We start from the raw sequence: 15,432 nt of genomic DNA on the forward strand, positions 1-15,432 counted from the left end.
TTACTATTACAATTTCTGAGTTTTAGGTTGTTACTATTATACATGTTCTGATTTTCCTCTATTTATACGCAAACTATAAAGCCTAATTAAGGACTTAAGCAAGAAATGAATTCCTAGCACACCCTCATCCCCAAAAAGCTGGTTAAATTGGTGGTGCATAGGGCATTATGATCCATGGTAACATTTTATAAGAATCAAGCACTAAGATAATATGAAAGAAAGGCAAGATCAATTTAATAAATAAATGAAATTCAATACAGATTTTAATAGCTATCCATGTAAAATTTTACTGGCTCTATATGCATTTTAGTGATTAATCTTATTTTCTGTTAGAAAATCAACATAAAATTGGTATAAAATAATTTTAGTAGGTGTAGGGGTGTGTGTGTGTGTGTGTGTGTTTTAAATTTATAACCCCTATAAGTGGCAACATCTGCTGACCGTGTTTACAATTAGGATTATATCTTCATTTGAATTAAAATGTAGCACATAGTTGGCAATTGTAATCTTAACAGCAGGAATGGTTTTTTTATTAGTAGGAATATGTTTTTTCAGACTGCGATGTGATCTCTGATACTTTATGAAGTCCCAAGTCATATCTCACACTGTCTAAATTTCGAGCTAACCTTGCCTGGACAACACTATAAAATATTTTATGTTATACTGATTTTATACCCAGTAAAATTACTTTTCTTCTGCCTATGTGCATGAGTATGTGTAAAGGTTTTTCCTATCCAGTCATTTTTGACATTAAGGGGCAGTGCTCATCTCTTTTTCTGAGCCAAGGGAGCCAGTATTGTCCTAAGACACTTCCATGGTCTTCTAGCCAGCATGACTGTACGCCAACGGTGTTATCTTCCCACCGAAGTGGTACCTATTTATCTGCTCACATTTACATGCTTTTGAAGCAGGAGCTGGAGCAAATAATGGGAGCTCATCCCTTGTGTGATATTTGCATCTCAGACCTTTCCAGAGGACAAACTCAGCATCTTTAACTGTTGAGTCACCATACCTCTTATGTGCATATGTATACAAGTATACATGCATGTACACACACACACACACAGTGTGTGTGTATGATGTTTGTGTGAGTGTGTGTGTATGTATGGAAATGGACTAACAAGTTACATGCAAGCATGTTAAGTTTCAGAAAAGATTTCTTTTCACAGAAATACTGAAACTATCCCCCCAAAATAGATTTTGTGTATTCTTCACAAAATTAACATTACAACTGAAAAAGGAAAGCATAATTCCCATGCAAAATATTGTATAAAACCTGATCCTATAGAACCTTGTACACAAATGTATATACTCAATGTTATCAAAAGGCATTTGCCTGTACAACAATTGTTAGAGTATAATCAAGACATTCGGAAAGAAAATTATTTTAACTTCTACCTTTGTTCCTCCACCATCCCAGCAAACAGAGCCCAAATCAGAGTTTGTGGAATTTGAATGCAAGCAGTAGAAATTTGTTTGTCTCCCAAAAGCTAATTGCAATCATTATTTATGTTATTTGTTAAAAAAATATGAAAATCATAGGCATTTTGCTCTGGAATTTTGGCAGTGAAATCATGCATTATTAGGATGTTGAAAACAGAATTGTTACTATATTCTAGAGAAAGTGCAATAAACATGTACAATATTCAAAATGTTTCTATGGACTGCATATGTTATATAAGTCAATAGGCATTTGAAAGATATTGATCAGTAGGTCAAAATATACCGTAGCAGATTCCTAATCTTAATTCTAGTACTGTACTTCAGAACACACTTCTTTTTTACTGGCATAATTTCCTAGCAAGACAATTCAGACAAAAATTTCCTGTTGTAAAAACTATATTTAAATGAAAGTTTAAGTGCCAAAATCCAATTTTCATCATAAAGATAATATAAGGTTACTGAATTGTAATAAACGTATGAAGCAGCATTTTACTATTATTTACTTATATCATTATCTTTATTCTTATTTACTTGTATTTTCGTGGGATTCAGTATCTCCAATCAGGATTAGATCCTCATCATGATATGCAGTATTCCAACATAGGGTGGACTGAGCAGTGCCTGTTGAGAAAATCATAACATCAAAGTTGCATTTAGAGGGATTGAACCTTCCTTGAAATTGAAGGCATTTTAAAAGTGGCAAAGAACACCCAGTGTCTTATGACACACTATCAAAATAGTTCAAGATAAAACTATAATTTAATTTAATGCTCTTGATTCTAAATAAACAGGACAAATATACATTTTATATGCAGTATATTTCCTGTGCCATCAGAACTATTATATAAAAAAAATGCTACTATAAAACGTTTCCAGAGCTAATAATAAGTTAATAGTGAGATATTTTCTAAACAAATGTACAATATTGTACTAATTTCAAATATACTAATTCTCATGCTCTTAAAATAGAGAAAATTACGTCTCTAGAATATAAAAATAATTGGAGTGGAGTGTGGAGTGGAATGGGATAGGATAGGAATAGGAATAGAATAGAATTCTTTATTTGGCCGTGTGATTAGATGCACAAGGAATTTGTCTCCTGTGCAGAATTTTTCAGTGCCTATGCAAAGCAACAAAGTAATAATAATCATAATAACAATACCAATAAGGTTTAGTAAGCAAGGATAATAATAATGCTACAGCCACACAACATAGGTAAATGTACACAGACAGTATACAGTACTGTGAGAATTAGGTGTTCAGCAGAGTGATAGCACAAGGGAAGAAACAGTCTCTGTGTCTAGTTGTTTTGGCATGCATGCCCCATAGCAGCCTCTCAAGGGGAGGTTAAAACAGTTTATTCCAGGATGTGAGGGGTCTGCAGATACTTTCTCAGCCCTCCTTCTGATCCACACAATACACAGATCTTCTATGGAAGGCAGGCTGGCTGCAGTTGTTCTTTCTGCAGTTCTAGCTATTCATGGGCATCTGTACCTGTCCTGTTTGGTTGCTGTACCAAACCAGACACTTATAGAAAAACAAATGACTCAATAATTATTCTATAAAACTATACCAACAGCTCCTGAGGCAGTCCAAACTTCATGAATTGACACTGAAAAAACATACTTTGTTGTATTTTTAAAATGCTAGTTCTATTGTTAAGTGTCCACTTTAAACCCTGGAAGATTATAGAACCCCAAAACTTGAAGGATTTTACAGCTGATACTGTGCTGTCAAATAGAGTAAGAGGTGGTGGAATAGAAGAGTTCCTCCTAAAATCCACTCTCTTCTCTATAGTTTTTGAGCTCCAGATTGTTCCAGCTGCACCACAGGACAAGTTGTTCAACTCCTATCTATATGCAGACTCATTACAATCTTGAATGAGGCCAATGACTGTTGTATTATCTGCAAACTTCAATGCTCTAAAGAAGGTTACCTTAAGATGCAGTCATTGGTATATATATAGAGAGAAGAACAACAAGAGAGAGCACCCTGAGGGGTGCCTGTGCTCATTGCCTGGCTACTAGATGTAATTTTCCCTAGCTTCACCTGTTGCTTCCTATCTGTCAAAAAGCTTGTGATATACCTGCAAGTATGAATAGGCATAGTGATCTAAATCAGTTTAGAGTGAAGAATTTCTGGAACGATGCCATTAAATGATGAGCTGAAGTCTATACATAGGTCCCCAGAGATTCTAGGTGTTGTAAGATACAGTGCAATATCATTTTGACAGCATCATCTGTCAACCTATTTGCTCAATAGGCAAATTGCAGGGTGTCTAACAGCAGTTCATGATGACTTTCAAGTGGGCCAGCAGTAATCTCTCTAAATTAGCTTCATAACTATAAATGTCAGAACAACCAGGCTGTAGTCATTCAGCTCCTGATGGAGGATTTCAGGAACTAGGATGATATTTTAAGCAAGAAGAGACATAATACATCTAAGTTATTTATTAAAAATCCATGTGAAGTTGGGGACCAGTTGTTCAGCATTGGCTTTCAAACAAGAAGGAGTTACTTGGTCTGAGCATGGTGCTTTTCCAATCTTTTGAAATAGACCTCAAACATCTTTTTCTGAGATCACCAGAGGTGGACCCCCTGGAGAAAGGTAGAGGATGTAGATAGATGAAGGAAGATTGATGACTTGGTGTATCTTGGGTGAGGTAGGTAGTGGTAGATGACAATTATTTCTTCTCAAACGTACAGTAGAACACATTTAGATTATCAGTCAGTTGATATTTTCTAAACAAATGGACAAATTCCAAATATACTAATTCTCATGCCTCTTAATATAGGGAAAATTATATCACTAAAAGGTTAAAAAAACTGTAATTAACTTTGTCATGTAAAATAAATCCTTGTCTATACTTAACTCCACTTGTACCATTACCTTCAAATGATTAAATAATTATCAAAATACTTAAAGTTGGCACGGAAATACTGTATATGTCCAATTCACTACTTCTCTCAAAAATGTAACGAGACCTGGAGAGTATTCAAAGTAATATGAGACGGTGGTTCCAAATTATCAAATAATGCACAAGTAATACTGTCTTCTTAAAATGTTGGAAGCTACAATTATTTGTTTCCTTCAATGTCTTCAAAATCTTCATCTCCCACTAATTGAGCATCCTTTACTATTCTTCTAGCTTCTACTTCTGCTTGAAAGCCCTCCTAAGTGGCATTTCATGGTACATTTTTTTAAATACTGAATCCTAGCTAGGAACCAACATGGTTAGCACTAGCACTTACTCCCAACCACATGCCTAGGAATGTTCAAAATACTTCAGAGTATGGTCAGTTTAATATGCTTATTTCACTAAATTAAACTGAAAATAATTGCCATTAAATAGTTTAACTTAAGAGTAATACATACATGAAGATGACATTTCATAAGTAGAACAAATTATACTACTTGCATAATGATATCACACAAATCATGCCAATAATATATTTTGCATTATTTACACAATGAATTAAGTAAATTATAAGAGAAATGTGGTATACTGCATGAAGAATTCCTTGCATCAAGATCTGGTAAACTGAAGTTTTGCTGTTTCCTGAACACTCTTTATATCAGGGAAATGTCAAACTCAATTTCATTGAGGGCCGCATCAGGGTGTTGTTTGATCTCGGGAGGTCAGGATGGGCATGGCCAGCTCAATGTTACTCATGTTGGGGGTACCTGTGGTCGTCTGAGAACTCTTCCAGCGAAAATGGGCTCCTGAACTCCCTTTTCGGCTGTGACGGCCTCTTGCAATCCTCTGCCAGTGAAAATGGAGCTCCGTTTTCACGGGCAGAAGCAGTGTAGGCCAGTCCTTCACTCTTCCTAGGGTAGCCCCGTGAGCCAAATCTAAGCACCCCGTGGGGCCAGATATGATTTTTAAAACAGTTAAATGCTATCCATTAATATTTTGTTGAATATTTTGAAAATAATATATATCTCATCCACTTTAAAGTGTCAATAGTTATACAGCATTGAAGACGTCATTTACATTTCTTAATCTTATTTTTATACTTAGTTTCCTATTACATTACAATTATTACATATTACTTTCCCCATTAATTCACTATTTCTTATTCCATATTTATACCACTTATTACATAATTTCTGTTGATTCTACATTCAGTATATACAACTTCATATCCTTTAGTTAATTACAGTACTACTTTTTTTTCTGTTCTCAAACCATGCATACCAGGCATCCCAGACTGAGTAATATATCGATTCCTCTTTATCTTTTAATTCTAAGGTCAGGCTGTCCATTTCTGTGCAGTCTAATATTTTCTTCATCACTGCTGCCTCTTGTGGTATATCTCCCTATTTTCAGTGTTGTGCATAGGAGATCCTAGCAGTGATTATTATATGTAGAATGATATATCTATCAGTTTTACTATATTTTCCTTTTATTATGCCCAATAAAAATAGTTCTGGTTGAAATTGAATTTTTTGTTTTATTATTTCTTCCAGCCAAATTCGAATCTTATTCCAATACTTTTTAACTTCCGGGCAGGTCCACCACATATGAAAGTATGTACCCCTTTCTTTCTTGCATTTCCAGCATTCTGGATTTTGATTACAAACATTTTTAACAGTCTAGCAGGGGGTAGATGCCACTTATACAATATTTTGTACATATATTCTCTATACACTGTAGATAGTGTTAGACTATAATTTGTCCCCCACATTCTTTCCCAATACTCCAATTCTATATTATGTCCCACATTTTTACCCAGGCTACTTTCGTTTCTTTAACTACTTCTTCCATTTTGAAATTTAAAAGGAAATTATATAATTGGGATATCATCTTTTTTTCTGTTCCTTGTAAAATTTTATCTAATTGTTGTTTGTCCAAATAAAATCCATATTCTTCTTTGTCTTTTCTATACCTTGCCTGTACCTGCATATATGGCCACAGTCAACGTCTATGTTCTATTGTTTTAACTCCTGTATTGTTTTTAATCTTCCTTGTTTGTTGAGCAAGTCCTTGTATTTCCTCATTTTAGCCAGTTCCATTGCATTCGGGTATATTAATGCCTCCATCGTTGACAGCCAACCTGATATTTTAGTATAGTGGTTCTTCTTGATTTATTCCATATTTGGATAAGTGCATCCCTAATTTGGTACCTTTGAAAGTAGGCATGTTGTTTATTTTTCCTTTCCCATAAAAAACTATGCCACCCTCTTAGCAAGTCAGATCCTTCTATTAATAGTATCCTTTTGTTCTCTAAGTTGATCTAATCTCTTATTCATACCATAGCTGTTGCCTGATAATATGTTTCCCAATCTGGAAGACCAAAGCCACTTCTCTCTCTTTTATCCTGCAACAATTTCATTTTAATTCTAGCTTTTTTCCCAGCCCAAACAAATTTAGCTATTATTTTATCCAATTTCCACCACCCCCATCAAAAAATTATCTAATTTTACCAGCACAGTTTAAAATAGATATAGTATTTTTGGTAATATAGACATTTTAACTGCCGCAATTCTTCCCATTAGTGAAATCTGAAGTTTTCCCCATATTTCCAATTCCTTTTTTTATTTGTGCCATTAATTTGTTATAGTTATTTTCTTTAATTGAGGAACATCTTGATCTTAGCCAAATACCAAGATATTTTACTTTTTTAGCTATTTGCATTCCCAATTTTTCTTCTAATTCCTTTTTTTTTGTTTATCTGTCATATTTTTAGTTAATATCTTCATTTTGTTTTTATTTTAAGCCCCACTATGTTGCCAAATTCTTTCATTTCTTTTATTAATGCAATCCTGGTTTCATCCGGTTCCTCTAAGAAAAATACTATATCATCAGAAAATGCTTGTATTTTATATTCCTCTTTTCTAATTGTAACCCTTTTAATTTCTTTGTTCCTTCTAATGTTGATTAATAAATTTTCTAATGCAAGGATAAAGAGTAGGAGTGATAATGGACATCCTTGTCTTACTCTTTTGTTGATATTAAATGCTTCTGTTCAATCTCTGTTTAGTAATACACTGTCTGTCTAAGTCAAATAGATTGCTGATATCATCCTAATGAATTTGTCCTCAAAGTCCATGGCTTTTAATTATTTTGTAAAGAACTGCCAATTTACATTATCAAAGGCTTTTTGTGCATCCAAGAACACCAATGCTGCTTGTTTTCCGGAGTGTATCTCATAATATTCTAGGACATTTATTAATGTTCTGGTATTGTTTTTAATTTGTCTATTTGGTAAAAATCCATTCTGGTTAGTATGTATAATTTTATTTAATATTCTTTTAAGCCTTTCTGCAATAATAGTCATAAGTATCTTATAGTCAACATTCAGTAATGATATGGGCCTGTAATTTTGAATTTGCTGATGGTCTGTATCTTCTTTGGGAATTAATGTAATGTAGGTTTCCTCCCATGATTTGAGTAATTTCGCTGTCGCTAGGGTATCATTGTATAATTCTAACATTTGTATTTCTAATATTTCTTGTAATGTTTTATATAGCTCCCCCAGGAGACCATTTGGTCTTGGTGTCTTATTATTTTTCTGTTTCTTAATTGCCTCCTGTAATTCTATTAATGTTATCTCCTTATTCATCATTTCCTTACTTTCTTCCAAAATTGTAGCTAACCCTTTCCTTTTTAAATACTGCTGGATGTTTTCTTCTATTATGTCTTCCCGCCTATATAATTCCTCCAAAAAAGTTTTAACAACATGTTTTTTCTTTTCCATCTGATGTTGTAGTATGCCATCAGCATCTTTCAGTTGCTATATCGATCTCCGCTCTTTCTCTTTCTTTAATTTGTAGGCTAACCACCTTCCTGGCTTACACACATGTTCAAAGTGATTTTGCTTCACCCCTCTCATATTTTGTACCCATTCTTCTTGCATCAGTATATTCAATTTGTGTCTAATCATAGCTCTTTCTTCATTTATTATCTTGTTGTGTGGTTCTTTTTGTAGTGCTATTTCCAAATCTGTAAGTGTATTTTGCAATCTAGTTTGTTTTTCTTTCTTTTCTTTATGTCTTTGTGCTGTGTATGAAATTGTCAAGCCGCTTATGTATGCCTTTTTAGTGTCCCATAAGTTCTGAACTGACATTTGTTGTCTCCTATTTTCTCTTAAGAAGATCTCTAATTCTTTTTCATCATTTTGGCATATTATTTTTCTTTCAGAATTCCTTGATTTAACATCCGTCTTTTTTCCCTTTTTTGTCCTTTCCAACTTATTTTAATAGGGTTGTGATCTGCCCACGTGTTTATCTCAATTTCTACTTCCTTTATATTTTGTTCTAATTCCACATTCATCCATATCATATCTAATCTTGATCATGATTTTTGTGGTACTGAATAGAAAGTAAATTGTTTTTTTAATCTGGATTCATTTGCTTCTATACATCTCTCAATCCCAATTCATTTGTCATTTCATAGAATACTTTCGGTATGTTTTCCTTTTCTTCTTATCTACACTATTGCTCACATGATCTTTTTTGGGGTTCACTACTACATTAAAATCGGCTACCAGACATATATTTTCATACACCATCTCTGTCAGTTTCCTATATAGTTTACGATAAAATTCCTTCTGTTTTTCATTTGGTGCATATATAACTGTAAATAACATTTTCTTTTAATGTATTATTATTTCAAGCATTAGAATTCTGCCCCCCTCATCTGCATAAACCTGTTTAGGTTGTAGTTGTTTTCTAACATATACTGCTATCCCTCTTTTTTTCTTTATTGAGCCAAAGATACATCTAGATTTCCCAATTTTGTTGATTCCAAACTTTACTATAGTGTTTTTGAATGTGTGTTTCCTGAAGACATATGATGTCTGTGTTTTGTTTCTGTAGTTTAGTTAATATTTTCTTCCTTTTTTGTTGGTGAATTTAAGCCATTGACGTTAATGGAGATTAGCTGAATTTCTTCTTCCATCCTACTTTTAGTATGTTACTTGTTGGTGTCTATTCGTTCTTACTTCTCTTTGGTTCTTACGCCCTCTCTTTCTTGTCATTCAACTTTTTCCTGTTCCCTTTCTTCTTGTTCTATTTCTCTTTGCTCTGACAGTTGTTCTTCCTGGCTTCTACTCTTGACTTCTTCTTTGCTGGCTTGATCTTCTTCTGATACTACATAGAGGTCATAGTATTCCCTTGCTTTCTCTATACTATCTATTTTAAATTTCTTATCCTGCCACGATATCAGTATCCCTTTTGGGATGAGCACCTAAATAAGATGTTATGTTTGTTCAATTGTGACACCAGGAAACAATAATTCTTTCTATACTCTCTTATTCTCCTTGGAATTTGTTTTAATGCCACAATTTCTTTTCCCTTAAAAACCAATGGCTCATCTCTTGTTATTTTGTATATTTCGTCTCTTATGAGTTTCTTCAAGAATCTTATATGGACCTCTTGTGGCAGCTTAAAATATCTCACATAGTTGGTGTATTTTTTTTCTATGTTTTTAAACTTTTTAAAAATTGAATAAAGTTTATTTAAAAATAAAAAATAAAGTGTCAACAATTAATTCAGCATGCCTACCAGATACTAATCAATTCAAATATTTTATGGACCAGCATAATCAAGATAGGGTATTAAAAAAGCATAACGGATAGATCAAGAGTAAAAATAAAAATCTAAATTTGCTGTTTCAATGAGTGCACAGCCACAGGGACATTATCCTTCCAGGTAAATAATCTTTATTAGCCTTCAAGGATATCTGAGGGAAAGAGATGACAACATGCCACGGTAAAAAGCCTTCTGTATTTAACTACTGTTTAGTTAAGTATGGTTGAGGTAGCAAAGTTACTATCAGATTCACTGGCAATAATGTTTGGGGCCTGGCTTCCTCCAATTTGAGTTCTGTGTCTGTTATGTACTGTTTAATGAGTGTTTTATCTGATCGTATCCAGGCTAAGTAGAAACCTGCGGAGAAGTTCTAAGATATGATTTTAGTTCTACTTCCTGTTTCCATGTCGACTGAAAATCACTTGTTGTTAATCAGGCAAAACCATATTAAAAAGATATCTTGAAGCAATAGTTGAGCATGGTCACCCACACTCTAGTCTTCACTTTCATGAAACCGGTCTCTAGTCACAGGGGCATTAAGGGACACAATTAGGTACTTGAAAGAGGGATGTTAAAAATCATTTTGTACAAATTCTAATAGTGCAACAATAGAAAAGGGGCCTAATTGGACTTCACAGAGAAGTTGTATTAATAGCTTAAAGTAATTTGAGAGATGCAGGTATATAGTAGCCATATGTCATCTTAAGGAATTTAATGATGGTGGATGAGTACCTGCCTGCAAAATGAAGGACTACTCCCCAAGATAATTGAACAGGAGACCTGTTCAGTCTTGGAGCAATCTATTCTCCAGGAATAGTTCTTTGGTACCAATCACAAACCTCTCTGTATTAATGCCGTAAGAACTAATATTTATTTAAATATTCATTTTAGAAGATTTTTCTTATTGTGATTTACTTGTTAGTGTTTTATTAGCGTTAGTGTCTATTAAGCAGAGCAACCAAAACATAACCCAATGTAGGTGATATTTTTATATATGGGATACTATTAAGAAAGTCATAGTAAGAAAATAAATGAAATGTTAAATAATAATAATAAATTATAATTTCTAAAATATAATTTTTGAAGTACCAAGTCATAAACTAAAATATAATGTTGCTAATATAATAATTAATTTCTAGGCCACAAATATCTATATTGAGGAAAACAATTTTAACTTAAACATACTCAAACACTGGCTAAGAAATGGCAGAGGTTAAATATAAATTTCCTGGGTCATACAGTGTTAAACCATATAGTCACTTATATGCTCAGATGTACCATTCAGTATTGAGAATATAGAACTGCAATTTATCTAAATTAACTAAGCATTACAAGAAAAATACTATTTGGTATAACAGAGATGACATTTCACAGAACTGTGTTTGTTTTCTATAGTTCCTATGGAACTATATAAGTAATGTAAGTACAGCTTTTAAGTACAGCCGAACCTCCCTTAGGACTGAAGGTTTGCTTGCAAGCAAGTTCAGCGCAGACTCATGGCAAGCAAATTTGAGAGACTGAGCTAGCTGATGGTAGATATAGATCACTGAATGATTCTGTGAGCAACTCAATCTGCCCACTTTGCCTGATTTTGGGTAAAAGTTGCTCTTTTTTTTTACAAAAAAATCAATATTTACATACATGGTGTGTTGTGAGTTAATTTTGTGAATTTGCTTGCTAGCAAATTTTATGAGTTTGCTTGCAAGCAAATTTTATGTAACATGCTGAGCTAGCCAATGGCAGATAGATCAATCTCTGAATGAATCTGTGATTCTGTGAGCAACTCAATCTGCCTGCCTGCTTTGCCTGATTTTGGGTAAAACTTGTTCTTCTTTACCAAAAATTCAATATTTATATAAATATTTCTAATATTTACATACAAACCATGCCCAGCCAGTCACATGACCACCAAGCCACACGCACAAATTAGGCCACAGACCCAGTTAGTGGTCCCTGGTATCTAAAATTATGAGTTTGGTGGTCCCTGAGGTCCAAAAAGTTGGCGACCCCTGTTTTAGTACCATCAGATAGAACTTGTCCTGTGTTGATCCAAACTACATTATTGTCCTATTTTGTTTTACTTACTTTTAGTTTATTCCTAATTTTTCCTGTATGCTGTGAGTCAAATGATCTTGAAGATTCAAGATGCAGTTTATATCACTAGTCCAACAGGAATGGAAGTTGTGAAAAACAGAAACGACTGCTTTAAAGAAGAGCAATTAGGAGGCAAAGCCTTGCACATATTTCTATCTTAAAAATCTTCATTGAAAAAATGCCAAGCAGGAAGGCTGGCAAATATGGAATCAATTGAGACTTTATGAAATCAACTCATTTGAACTCCTCACTTGTAAAAAGAGTAAGATTGTCATCTAAAATGGATTAGCTAAATAGATGTAGTTTATCTATAATAATTATATTTTATAATTCTTATATTACATTCTGACTATAAGCATTGTAAATCCTACATAAGCTCAAAAGCTAAGCAATTTTTTTTAAATGAAACATTTTTCTTTTATTATCATAATAATAAGTTATAATTTCCTCCAAGATCAGGATTATATGCTTACTGCATGTTTATGCAAAAAGCATTCTTGAATGAAACAAAATTAAAAAGTCGCTTCTGTGAAGATGTGCAAACTATTTTTTAAAATTGTGTAAGCTTTATGTATTTTTTAATTGATTACATAGTGTAACTTTCAGGTAAAAGCTTATAGATGTTTGTAAATAAATAGCATATACACCTATTGTCATTTTTAATATTTCACTATTAGTATAATTGCTTCCCTAAATATTCAAAATGTTTGAGGTTTTTTCCTAATTATTTACACAGCTTTGTCAAGGATCTTATTGACATTTAATCAGTATAGTTATAGGCTGTATCTTTCATGTATATATATGCAACATTAACCTTATGATGATGATTGAGTTGAGAAAGTCACCAGTGAGCTTCTGTAGTAGCACAGACTAAAACAGAGCTTTCCCTGCCTCTAGTCTAACACCTTAACTAATACTAATACTGCTGAGACTATATGGGTACAGCTGGAAAAAAGAAATATAGCAATAATAGCTCATGTTTGGTTGTTAAAATGACTAACAAGGTTTACAAAACCTGAAAAGACATTTCATTGTCTATATAAGGAATAAAATTGTAGCCAACAGGAAAGCCAGTGTCTTATTCTCATAAAGATTTTATCTAGTTCCTACAAACAAGAAAGTTTGTAGTAAAATTGCTTTGCACTATATTAAAGACTAAAGTTAAAGTAGTAAAGACTAAAATTAATGGATATTCCTCCAGACCCCCCAAAAAAACTTTATTCGGGATAAAGCATGTCAAGGGAAAGTGTGTTATAGTTGAGCCTCTCGTATTCTAATATGTATTGCTGGAAGGTTCCTGTTACTACAGAAAAGTACATTCTATACATATCTAATAGGATCAAACTCTCAACCTCTAACCAAGCACTGCAAAATAACTAAAAACAGAGCCACGATTCAGACATTTTTAAAATATTCATGTAGGTGAATACACTAGGCATTCAACTATGATTTTCGATACTGAAACATGTTTCTTAGCAACCTTTTTACTTTTCAATTCACACGGGTGAGCTCTTCATGTGAAATGACCACAGGAAAAAATTGCTCATCTGAAGGTTATGCAGCTTTAGATCATGTACTACATTCCAACAAAGATATTTGATTAAAATAATTAAAATACTATGTACTGTAGAGTTATGGATTCATTTTGTAATCACATTTTGGAGGGAGGGTAAGGCTTGCACAATTTTATGACATTTATGTAGTAATGTTGAATAACTGCTGACAATTAGCTAGAAGACAGAGCAGAGGTCTTGTAAGAAAATTATTCCCTCATGATAAAAGATTGAAAATTCAATTATATTCTGTTTATTACATACCTACTTCAGTAACCATATTCATAACCAGGTCCTTGATAATATACAAATTAATGGGAGCACAGGGGAATGTCTTAGTAACTTTTTCCTCCTGGTAGTCTTCTTCAATATTAAAATTTTAAATACGTCTTTATCTTTGTCTTAACTGTCCCACGTGATACTCTCAGTAGAAATTCCCTTACTATCAACATAGTAGCAAAAAAACCCTATCTAACCTTTAAAAATCTATGAATGTAATATAAACTAAAATCCAAGAACTTCTTTAAAAATATGCTTCACTTGTTTCATATGAGGATTTTTAAAAAAACTAAAAATGTACCAAATTATAAAAAAACATCTTAAAAAGATGTAGAGATGATTTTAGTAGATAAGTAGACTGATCTTTCAAAAACTATTAGAGACTATATTGATCCCTTTATATATGCACAGAATAATAGGAAGATTTAAGAGCTACTTTACCACGTGAAGTAGGATTTTGGTATGAAGTGTGAACTTTCCCTTTTCAGTTTACATGCTGCAAAAGGGGGGAGAGAGGCTGTCATAGCACATCGCTGTCTATTCTGCATCATCAGAAAAAGCAAATTTAAATTTCCCCAACTTAGTAAAGACATGTTGGACGATGTATTTACATCCCATCTTTAGTTCAGGGCTTCAAGACAATGTACATTATATCCTCCTTTCATTGCACACACCCTCTGCAAAACAACCCTCCCGAGTCAAGTTGGACTGAGAGACACTGGTGCCAAGGAAGATTCCGGTTGGACTTGACCAATACTTTAAAACAATACAGTATGTCCGTCTGATTAAGAAATATATAAAAATGGTTTATAACTAAAAACTAAAATTGTGATTTTAAAACTAATCTTAATATGATTTTTGAAGCATAATGCTATGTCAATTTTAAGGAGATAATATAAATCTATATAGGCACCATTTATAACTCCTTAAAGCAGTATAGTTTTTTCCTGGGATCATGCAGTAGCCAAGGCTATAGCCTTAATTTAGAAATGAAACTTAAACAAAAAACCTTTTACTGATTTAAATAACTCTTACACTGCAGCTCCCAACTTAATCTGCTGCCATCTTGATCAGGGGCCTTCTTTCTGTGCCCATTTATTTAAAATAATAAATATCAAATAGAAGATAAACACAGTTTATTCTGGATCTATAATTTAACTAGAAATGTAAATTAGCTAGGTATTCCTAGTTAGGTTGTTTAAGCAGGGGTGGGATTCAAATTTTTTAACACCTGGTAGTGTGGGTGTGGCTTAGTTGGTGGGTGTGGTTTGGTGGTCATGTGACTGGGTGGACATGGCCAACTCGACATCACTCACATCAAGGGGCGCTTCTCCTCGCCTGGCCTCTCATGACAGTGGGTTTGCTGTAACAGTCGTAACTATGAAAAACAATCATAAGTCACTTTTTTCAGTGCCATTGTAACTTTGAATGGTCACTAAATGAACTGTTGTAAGTTAAGGATTACCTGTACAAAAATACAAAAAGCTTCTTTGCTTGCAAAAAGCTGCCCTAAATATCAATCATTAGA

At 33.4% G+C, this 15,432-nt stretch overlaps 1 protein-coding gene across 11 annotated transcripts in view; it reads right to left on the minus strand.

The window, feature by feature from the left end:
- Positions 1 to 15,432, minus strand: part of TENM3 (teneurin transmembrane protein 3) — a 660,890-nt gene that overhangs the window by 278,096 nt on the left and 367,362 nt on the right. For all 11 annotated transcript variants that reach the window (XM_087936357.1, XM_087936356.1, XM_087936366.1 and 8 more), the window contains one exon: positions 1,975 to 2,064. In XM_087936357.1, coding sequence (XP_087792483.1) covers positions 1,975 to 2,064 — 90 coding nt within the window. The remainder of the gene's footprint in view (positions 1 to 1,974; positions 2,065 to 15,432) is intronic.

This window comes from Pseudonaja textilis, chromosome 6 (genome assembly GCF_049901715.1).
Source record: "Pseudonaja textilis isolate UNSWEBS1 chromosome 6, rPseTex1.2, whole genome shotgun sequence".
Lineage (NCBI taxonomy): Eukaryota > Metazoa > Chordata > Lepidosauria > Squamata > Elapidae > Pseudonaja > Pseudonaja textilis.